Here is an 11,339-nt window from a genome sequence, read left to right as displayed (position 1 = left end):
TTAATTTTGTATTCACTAATATTTTAAAGGAAATATAGGTCTCTATATTTCAATTCGACTCGTTTGATTTAAAATAAATAGATCAAACTGATTCGATTTAAATTTTAGGATTTTTATTTTATAAGTTTGATCCATTTGTTTTAATCTTAATTTAATTTATTTTCTATTAAGACACTTTCTTGACTATTAGAAGACGAAGGCTCCAAATTAAAAATAAAAAAAATTAAAAAAAAAACCTCATTACTATATTTCGAAGGAAGTATACCTTAGTGTACACAGAAATGTGAAGCATATGACAACTTATTCCAAGCTGTCGCTATTACAATTTTTTATGCTTATGATATGTATCTCATCTATGCTTAAAAGATACAAATTTAAGTTTACAATACAAGATTGTGGCATGTCCGGTCGCATGGATACGGGCAATCTATCAACTTGACTTCTGATCGATTGAAGTACCAGTCTCCTACTGATTGTGCAATTCTCTGAAAAACATAGTTATATAATTCTTATTTGAAGTATGATGAGATATAATTTTGATTTTTTGCTATATATATTTCCAAAGATTTAGCATATTTTAGTTTTAAAAAAAAAAAAAAAACAGAATCAAAAGGCATACCTTGTTTGCTATGGATGGAGAATTGTCTCCATACCAGGTATCTGGTAAGACAGCTTGGCCATGTGTGAAGCAGGAATTAATAAACAATCCGTTAGTTGATTTTGATTGATAGAAGTTCTCCCCAACTCTGGTCATTTTTCTTCTAAATTCTGTCAGAATGAAAAAAATAATCATCACTAATTATGCAACAATTTACTCAAAATGATCCCGGTGTTGGTCTTCTATATGATTTTATTTGGCACCAATATTATTAATGTCAGCAAGTTTTTGCCAACCGACACCGTTACTGAGACAAAATAGGGCTAAATTGTAATAATATGTATTAGTTATTTATTAAAGGACTAAGTTGCACAGTTTTTTTTTTTTGAAGGTTGTCGACAATTGTCGGCAACAAATACTAAGTTGCACAGTTGCAGTAGCTGGTACCATACACATACCCAATTCTGGTAGCAAGGTTGTGTAATTGAAATACAGATAACATGTATGACTTTTAAAAAACTAAAATTAATACATACCTTGTAAAAATTCAATTTGTGACGAATTACAGTTTAAATAGCTTAATCTGCAGGATTTCCAAGGACCTTCCTCAGCACTAATTGGGGCTATACTGTTTTGAATCTGCAAAGTTATACTATGTATTTAATCAACTTCGATCAATTCAGCATAACCATCAAAACCACCCATAACGGCATCAGCTTAAACTGGTGGTATGGTAATGTGCTCATATGGAATATAGTAATTATGATCTTGGTACAAGATATAAGTTTGTACTGACCTGCCATGTGTCATAAGCTGCATTTAGAAGAAAAATTGGAGTCTCAATCCCGTTCACTAAATTCTCTGGAAAGAAACACTGCAAAAATACGACAGAAAAATTGTCACTTTTTCATATGGAATTTCTTTATAAAAGGAATAAAAAAGCGATTGGTGAAAAATATATCAGAAGAAACTTAGATTACCGAGGTTGCATTCATGCGTGATATACATCTTTTTGGCAAGTTCTGAGCAACTCCCTAATCAAGCATGCCAATTAAAATCATGTTAACTGGAAAATTATTGTTAACGATATCACAAATACCAGTATATAATTACCACTGGGTCTAATGGGTGCCATGCCAATACTATTTTGGGAATATTTTGGCAAAATTTATGTTTCAGAATTGAATAAAAATCAATTTTTGAATCTAGTGAAGATGTTTTATGGAAGTAAAATAAATTAATGTAGTAAAGATTACCTGAAGAGTCACTACCCCATCATAAAGATCCCTTAAGGTACGTTGGCCAGATACATCTACACTGCATTACATTATAATATTATAGAAATATGTCAAATATAGCCCAATAGAGAAATAGATAAAATTAAATTGACTGGTATATACCAGTAATAACTCAGAAAATGAACTTAATTAAGATCAATTTGACTTTGTAGATAGTATATACAAGCTGACAAGGAGTCTTTGCATATACTAACAACTGTTAGTAATGTGACAAAAAAATATTGAACAAAAAATGAATTTTCGTACTAATCCAGGAATAAGCCAGCATCTGCAAGGCACTTGACTGTAGTTTGAAGAGGAAAGATTGATCTGAAACGATCGCAATGTAAAATTGATGCCAAACCACCAGCAGAACATCCAGAAAGAAGTGCCTAAAAGAAATCAATTTAATTTAAGAAGTAAATACTTCAAAGTTCAAACAAAGCAAAAGAAGTGCATAATTTGGGGGAGTCTAGTGTTCAAGCAAGACCTGTTGCGAGGAGTTCATTCCTAAATCCATCAACTCTTCCATTACAGCAGACCAAATGCGCTGGCCTCGAAAATAAAGGCCCGAAACCTAATTTAAGAAAAAAAGAAAGCAGTACCAAGTAAGAAAGATGAGTGTTGATAAAGGTCTCAAAGAAAAATGGGAGAATTAGATCTAATATAAAAGGCTAAATAAAAAAAACTTTTCTTAAAAAACTGTTAACAGCATTTATCAGTAGGGTATAATTTAATGATTTAATCAGTTTAATTGTTGTAATCATCATTTAACAGGAGATATCTTTAGATAACTTTTAATGCCAAGGTGTCATAAAAGCTTTAAAAAGGAATTTCAAGTGAACCATTATTGAGTAGGCAAAGCATAAATAAAACATAAGGAAACTATTCAAGGAGATGAGAATGAGACCAAGACACCTATATAATATTTTCATAATATACATTAGCAGCAATTTGGTGATGGTTTTTGTTTTCCAGTCAAAGGCAACAATTTATAATGAACAAGAAATATAGAGTTGCATTCTTCTAACATTATCGTATCCTTCGCCGGCAAATGAGGCACCATCACAGTAACGCACTCTTACTCTATTCCAGTTGTAGAAATCTGAGAAAATAAAGTTACCAGAAAATAAATGTTGTCAGGAATATCTGGCAGCGTAGCATTTAGAATTAGAGTAAATTACACAAAATAATTCTTACAAAAGAATAACTCGTTTACCATTTTGATCATTAAAATTTACAACTTGAGAGACCATTTGTGCAATTTACTCTTAAAATTATGGGTATAAAGAAAGAAAGGACTAATTAATTAGCAACACAAAGAATGTTCTACGTATTCGAAAAAGACACTGCACTTGCAGGGGTTTGGTTTTGATTAATATTTCATAAGAGGCCAAAGTTTTACTGAAATTTCAGAGACAAATGAGAATGAGGCGAAATCAAGTACCTGGATTTTCATCCGAGTTGTTGCTTAGTATGGCAGAGAAGAGAACTTTGTCCATGTATTTTGACGAACCAAGAGAAAAGGTGCTACGCGACATGCATGAATCTCTGTCATTGCACCAGCCGCCTCCCTACATTGAAATTTTCATTCTCACTTCCCTTTCAACCATAGAGTGCTCAATTCCTTCTTTGACATTAGAAAGAAATGCTAAAGAGTTGTTGCTGTCAAATGCAAAACTCCACATTTTACAGCAATAATTGCACAGATTAAAATTTGTTTGGTTATGTGTGAAACTGCAAGTTTGATTTATGCAGAAAGAGGCCTTGTGTTGGCAAGTAAAATTAAAAGAAAGTAAATTTTTATATTTTAGATAAAATAGTGTGGAATAAAAATATTAGATTGTATTTATATGAGCAAAACTAGAGTGTGTTGTGCTCATCAAGAAAATTTGGTGAGTGCGTACAACATCAAAAATCTATCGGATTTGTTTCAAACGACCAATCCAAATCGTTGAAATTCATTACTTCACAAGTGATGCATATACATGCGGAATTTAGAAATTTTTGAATTCATTTAGTACAAAATCAAGTGGGTAAAAAAAATGATTCATTTAGTACAAATTTTGAAACTTTCGAATTCATTTTTGTTTTATCATTTTTTTGACCGCTTGACTTAAGTTGTACTAAATAAATTTCGCATGTGCATGCATCACTCGTGAAAAAGATTGGTTTCAACAGTTTGGGTTCGTCATTTGAAGCAAATCCAATAAATTTTTAATGTTGTACTCACCAAATTCTCTTGATGAGCACAAGACACCGTAGTTTTGCTCGTATTTATATACTATGTTAGTAATTAGAATAATACGAATAAAAATTGTCAAAAAAGTGAGAAATTATTGTTCTACATCTAAGAGTATTATAACTTCAGTACTCCACCTGACCACCTTAATGCCTTTCTGTTTGAAACTATTTTAGTGTATTTAAGCACCACCAAGTATTTAAATCACCACCATTTCACTCGCCAAACAGACACAAAGAGCAAAACATTTTGTTTGTAAGTTAACTAAAAAGGAATTCAAATATTTTGTAGACCTTTTTTCCTTTTTTTTTTTTTTTGAAATTGAACCTTTTTCTCCCTTTCACTATATGTTTTTGTATACATTTTACAGCAAACAAACTCCTTTTTTTCACTTTTTCTTTGTTCATTTTTCCGTTACATGAAAAAGGACCTATATATTTGTTGTTAATTACACAATGAGATACATATATGAATCTTAATTAATTTTTCTGGTTATGCTTAAACAAGAATAGCAGACTTCTATAAAAGGTCTTACTTCAAGATCAACCAACCAATTGTTTGCACCAGAACCATGCCCTCTTTGGAGGTGGTAGCCAGCTGGGCTTCCATCCAAGCACACTTCAATTTGGCAACAAATACAAATAATGGATTAGGCTTTTCCCGTATACAAAATATTACACAAAAATGGTGAGGCTCTGCTAGAGCTGTAATTAAGCATTTTTTTTCAGGTCACTAGATAAATTAAGCAGGTGTTTATGTTTTTTTTTTCTCTGTCGAGTTGTTTTCAATTAATTCTGGTTACTATGTAAAGCCATGCACAATAAATTTTGAAGTATGAGCAACTACTAGAAAGGCTAATATCTCATCCCGTTATGAGGTAATTAAACCTTTTTAATGGTGGTGGTTGCTTTCCAACAAGATATATATAATCAGAAATCATTAGTTATTGTCGACAACATAATCGGAGCAAATAGAGTCAGGAGCGGAACCAAAAATATACTATTGCAGAGACTGAATTCAATAAAATATAATATTCAACAAAATATATTTTAGAGTGAAACATATTTGTTGCTTTAATTAAATAAATACTTCATTAACTAAGGGGCAAATTATAAAATTTTATTTGAACTAGTGGATCCCTGAGCCCTTTAAACCTGCCCTTGAACAGAGTCAAGTTCTAGACTTAAAACTAAACATTTACTAGTTGCTTTTCTTATTTTTGCATAACAATATTCACTACAGAGAACAATCAATTCTCACTCTAATTCATGAGTGCGTATCTCCTGAGATATCTCATATTTTGCATGACCGACGTGTCCGGTGCCTATTCGGGGATAGCGCAGGGGCTGTATTATTAGAGCTTGGAGATTCGTGCAGAATGTACTTTAACGGTTGAGATTTCTCAGAAAGTCACGGAAAATATGAGATATCTCAGAGGATACGAATTCCTAATTCATGAGATTCATTTCCTACTCCTTAAAACGTCCCCAATTGTTAGGCATTTGACATATTTATCATATGCAGATTTTAGGAAGAATATATATAGCCTGCTTTTCTTAATTAAGAAATTGTTTCTAGTACCATAACACTTTTTTTATTTTTTGAGTGGAGTGTAAAGGCCGAGATCACTTTCTTATTTGGTGTAATTCCAACTGAAAGTTAAGGTTTGAACATGCATCTTTTTCCCGTGAGAAATATAATAAGAGTAAAGCTAGCGTGTGACATGCTCATCAAGAAAGTTTGGTGAGCATAACTCCAAAAGTATATCGGATCGACGTCAAATGTCAAATCCAAACCGTTGAAATCCATGTACTTCATGAGTGATGAATATACATGCAAAATTTTGAAAGTTTCGAGTTTATTTGCTACACGGTCAAGTGGTCAAAGAAATGAACATTTTATTATAAGTTATTTTATATATTCAATTTTTATTATTTCTTTGACCACTTGACCGTGTAGCAAATAAACTCGAAACTTTCAAAATTTTGCATGTATATTCATCACTCATGAAGTACATGGATTTCAACGGTTTGGATTTGACATTTGACGTCGATCCGATATACTTTTGGAGTTATGCTCATCAAACTTTCTTGGTGAGCATGTCACACGCTAGCTTTACTCATATAATAATATTTCAATCTAACCGTACGTATTAGATGTTAGATGTGATTCTTCAAATATTATAATTCAAACCGGATGAAAATAAGAGCATGAAATTGGTTTTTTAAACTTTTCAATTTTCAATATCCCTCAAAAGATTCTTCAATCGATTTTTAAACCCGCATCACTAAAAAAATTTGAACCAACTAGTTTGTCTGAAACTAAACTAATCTAATAAAGAAAGATATTTTAATATCGAGTATGGCTAATATAACATCAATGTCATTTCAATCTATATAACACCAACTCCAAAACCTATCAAATCGAGTTCAAATGGTGAATCCAAACCGTTCAAACTAATTTACTTTATGAGTGATGCATTTACATGCAAACTTTTTATATTTTCAAGTTATTTTAATATCAAATCAAGCGGCAAAAAAATTGAAAAATGAATGCATTAAAATTAACTTAAAAACTCAAATATTTGACCGCTTGACTTGATACCAAATAAACTCAAAAACTTATAAATTTTACATGTAAATGCACAACTCATGAAGTAGATCGGTTTGAACGGTTTGGATTCACCATTTGAACTCGATTTGATAGGTTTTGGAGTTGGTGTTATATAGACTGAAATGACACTGATGTTATATTAGCCATACTCTTTAATATCATTATGGCACTTCTTCAAAATTTAATTCATATCTTTTTTGTATCGGCCATGAGTAATTAAGAGGTTACAGAGGTAATTTTGTTGAGAAAATGATAATAACTCTTATCCGTACCTCTATCTATATCTCAGATTTGTTTATATTTTTTTCAGCATTTATACTTACTGATGGTAAAAATGTTTATATCTTACATTACAAGTAAATAAAAATTCTTTAAGTTGTTTATGTATTTACTCAATATAGTCTTTAACTTATGCTTTATTATGGTTATTTAGATAAGAAATCGTGATAAACACTTTGTATATACTTGTGAATTCAGATATAAATATTTTTTGTGGAGTATAAATATTTCAAAATAGACTGCAGAACATGAGGAACAAGGATAATTTTTCTATTTTATATATTCACGAAAATAACAAAGACCCCAATGTATTCAGTATCTATGCATCTGATGTTAATCTCTCTCCATCCCTTAATTAATTACCTAATTTCATTTATAAAAAAAAAAAAAAAAAGCTCAGAGCATCTTAATTTGAAGCATGAGTGCAAAAGGAGGTATTATTTTTTAGAAATAAAATGCATGCTTGTACGTCTGTGGATTTTTTTTTTTAAAATAGAACTGTTTTTAATCATTTTAACATAACAAGCACTGTTTGCAGTAAAGTTATAAAAAAGATTCCACCGATTCTAAGGACCGGTGGAAGCAAAAACTATTTTTTCTACCGATTTCTAGGATCGGTAGAATCATTTTCAGACCACCGATAGTATTGATTTTAGATAAATGTTAAGTTTTTTGCTCCACTGATTCCTAAGATCGGTAGAGAAAATAGTTTTTTTGCCTCTATCAATTGGTGGAGTCTTTTTTTATAGCTTCCCCACGTATAGTGCTTGTTCCATTAAAATTTTTAAAAACAGTTCTATTTTTAAAAAAAATCACGTCTATGTATATATACAACTAAGAAAGCTTTCAAAACAGAAAGTAGCTAGAAGAGAAGGAAAATAATAAACAATAATAAAATGTAGATATATATATATACTTGTATATATACTTACCAGCTCCTTTGGCAACAGCAGATTGAACTAAGGTTAGTTCCACCATAGCATCCGTATTTGTATAATTAGTTCCTCCATCGACCCACTTAATTAGAATCAAACCCAAGAACCCAATCAGTAAAGAAAAGTTCATGATAGATTTTGCTCTTGTTTGTTAATTCAGTGAGGGAGAATACTGCGTAAAAACGAGAGCAAATAATGTCTGGTGCTTAGATGGAAAGAACAAGAACATTATATAGAGCGTATGGTATGGGCTTGATCTTATGCGCTACTGGATTCTCTAGAATCTTGTAGGGATTTGCTTCCTACTTTTTTGCCATAATTACAATAGTGACTCCAAATCATTTGATTTATTTATAAATAAATGAGATTTGATAACAGTCATCGGATCGGAATTAATATATCAAAGTTTGTCGGCTAGCTGTTTTCCTAAAGCACGATGCAAGCAATGAACTTTTAGCATCAACCATTATTACTTTTATTATTATTATTATTATTATTATTATTATTATTATTATTATTATTATTATTATTATTATTACTACTACTATTAATATAGCATTATGGTTCTTGCTGCTGCTGCGAATTAATTTTATTTCAAAACCTTCGCAGCTTTAATTTGTGCACCTTTCATAAATTCAAATTTATATAAGATTGATAAAATAAGTTTGTACAAGATTGATCCTTAAATAAGTTCAAACCTTTCACAAATTATTTCGTCAAACGCTTAATAGGGTTCATACTTGACAAAATAAATTAAAAGTAGATCATTTACAATTTTTATATATCAATTATAAATTTTATACATATTAAATTGAGGAGTGTTCCAATACCTTATGCCTTTTATATTTCATCATACATTATATTTTATATCTTTGATTTTAAAGTCAAAATTAACGATCCGAACCGCTCAACATATATCCGTACTAAAATACTTTTGGGCATGAAATTTTATAAATTTTGAAACTTTTTTAGTATTTTTTAAGATAGGTACAAAATCACTATTTTTGAACGGTCTAGAAACAGTGATTTTGTACATATCTTAAAAAATAGTAAAAATTTCCAAAAATTATAAAATTTCATCTCCAAGTATATTTTAATATGGATATCTTGTTGAGCGGTACAGATCAACAATTTTAACTTGAAAAACGAAAATATAAATAGAGGAGGGTTCAAATGCACCCAAATTTTTGTGCACCCAAATGCATCATATCTTTCAAATTCTTTTTCTCCGTTTTCAAAGTCCGAATAGTCAATCCGAACCGTTAGATGCGATCTATATATTAAGATGTGCTTGGAGACCAAATTTTATATTTTTTGGAATTTTTTTACTATTTATTAAGCCACTTTGAAAATCGCTGATTTTACATTTTCTAGACCATTGAATCAGCGATTTTCAAAGTTGTTTAATAAATAGTAAAAAAATTCCAAAAAATGTAAAATTTGGTCTCCAAGCACATATCGCATCTAACGGTTCGGATTGACTATTTGGACTTTGAAAACGGAGAAAAAATATTTAAAAGATAGGGTGCATTTGAATGCACAAAAATTTGGGTGCATTTGAACCCTCCTCATATAAATATGAGGTATGATGAGATATATTGAAACCCTCCTCTATTAAATTTGTGAATCTAAAGAAATTTTCTAAAAGTTGAAACCTGTATTATTTTATTAATAGAATTTTTTTTTTATATATTATTCACACTTGTCTAAAATAATTGGTGCAGAATTTGTATTCAACATATATAGTAAATTTGTATAAGGTTAATCTTGAGTAAACAAGTGTGAACTATGTACAAATTTATTCAATCAAGTATCAACCTTGTAGAAATTTTTATGGACAGTCATGCTGCCGTTTTTTTTTTCCTACCACCCTCAAAAATCAGAATTAAATGAATACCATCCGAAAAATCGGAATTCAAATTCCGCCACGTTCGCACCGTGGATCTGCGAACGGGTTGACCCGTCCACAGATCCACGGTGCGAACGGGTTGGTGCGCAGATCCACAGTGCGAACGGGTCACTCGAGCGGGTCATGACGCGAGCGGGTCAAAGCGAGCGTGTCAGTGCACAGATCCACGGGTCGGTGCGCAGATCCACGGTGCGAACGTGGCGGAATCTGAAATCTGATTATTCGAGTGGTATTCATGTAATTCTGATTTTTGAGGGTGGTAGGAAAAAAAAAACGGGTCATGCTGAGCAAGTTTTAAATGAAAAGTAAAATGGGTTCATTGACGCATGTATGGACCAAACTTGGCTCCCTGATGTGTACCAAGACCAAAACTCTTATAGTCTTCTAAATTCTTTTTGAAATAATATTAAAAGAGGTCCTCAAACTTTTGAACTAGGACACATTGAGCTTCTAATTTTCAATTTTGGCAGCCGCCCCCTCTCCTTCCCTGAACTCCCCTGAACAAGGACCTCCCTTCACCTAGTTTACTTTTTAATTTCTTAATTTTAATTATGAAATGATCAGAATGCCCTTATTTTTTTTTTATATGGTAGTAATTGAAGTATCTATGATTTATACCTTTTAATTTGTAGAAATTTTCAAACTTATTTTAAAATGTACACTTGATGAAATAAGAAATATTCATCACACATAACCTATTTGCTATTTACTATTTAATTTTTTTGTTGGTTTTATATGCTTTATTTTATTTTTTATATAAAAGATGCAGTTTTGTAAGTAATTAAAATTGATAATTTATACAAGAGAAATAGCAAACTTTATGAAAAAAGATACCAATTTAAAATTGATATGAAAATTATAAAGTATTATATTGATAAAAAGAAAATTAAACAAGCTTAAATTTATCAAGGATATTACGATATTTTGATTTGTGACAAGTTGGCCTTCAATTTTAATTTTGATAATCACTCTTGAATTATATAATTAGTGATTCATTCTTGTAAATAATATGTATGTATACCTCACTGATGTAAATTTCTCCCTCGCCCCTCGGTCACTGATAAGAGTTGCAAACTTGCAACATAATAAAAAAACAACTTTCGACGTGTTGCTTTTGGCGCGTTCTATTCTCATGAGAATAAATGAAGATTTCAATCCAATGATAAACATCTCCTACGTGGCAAATTTATGTTCATGTTATTTGGACATATTTACCAATAGGGGAAAATTTATGTTCATGTTATTTTTTTTTTGTTTCGATGTTTCGTCGACTCGCCCAGTCCGCAGTGTAAGCTGCTCTAAACATTCGTAGCAAACTTGGTCTTCCAAAACGTTCTCCTCTTAATACTGCAATTCATCAAGTTAATTAAGTCCGGACCTTGGGTTTCACATGTACCATGCTATTTTCTGCAATTCATCAAGTTAATGAAATTTATTTTTCTTAAATGCTAGCTACTGATAAAAAAATCAGCTATTAGCACGTGAA

General features: G+C 31.0%; 1 protein-coding gene across 1 annotated transcript; it reads right to left on the bottom strand.

Moving 5' to 3' along the window:
• Nucleotides 1-223: 223 nt before the first annotated feature.
• On the bottom strand, nucleotides 224-8,152 carry LOC144544556 (Pectinacetylesterase family protein). The gene is made up of 12 exons (XM_078293091.1): nucleotides 7,942-8,152; nucleotides 4,653-4,735; nucleotides 3,323-3,449; nucleotides 2,907-2,980; nucleotides 2,366-2,452; nucleotides 2,143-2,267; nucleotides 1,855-1,915; nucleotides 1,579-1,632; nucleotides 1,395-1,472; nucleotides 1,135-1,237; nucleotides 620-768; nucleotides 224-485 (listed from the first exon to the last, which is right to left on the bottom strand). The coding sequence occupies exons 1-12, from the start codon at nucleotides 8,072-8,074 to the stop codon at nucleotides 381-383; spliced, it is 1,179 nt and encodes a 392-aa protein (XP_078149217.1). The 5' UTR covers nucleotides 8,075-8,152; the 3' UTR covers nucleotides 224-380.
• Nucleotides 8,153-11,339: the final 3,187 nt, after the last annotated feature.

The sequence above is a fragment of the Carex rostrata genome, chromosome 2, assembly GCF_964058835.1.
Source record: "Carex rostrata chromosome 2, lpCarRost1.2, whole genome shotgun sequence".
NCBI classification, from domain to species: Eukaryota; Viridiplantae; Streptophyta; class Magnoliopsida; order Poales; family Cyperaceae; genus Carex; species Carex rostrata.
The sequence above is the reverse complement of the archived record's forward strand: the minus strand, read 5'-3'. Positions and strand labels throughout refer to the sequence as shown.

Bases quoted from the DNA above. Each gene is read 5' to 3' on its own strand.
- LOC144544556 (XM_078293091.1), bottom strand. From the start codon at position 8,074: ATGAACTTTTCTTTACTGATTGGGTTCTTGGGTTTGATTCTAATTAAG. The intron at 2,981-3,322 runs GTACTTGATTTC...TTATTTTCTCAG, and splicing joins CAACTCGGATGAAAATCCAG to ATTTCTACAACTGGAATAGA. The intron at 1,916-2,142 runs GTACGAAAATTC...AATGTAATGCAG, and splicing joins GCTGGCTTATTCCTGGATTA to TGTAGATGTATCTGGCCAAC.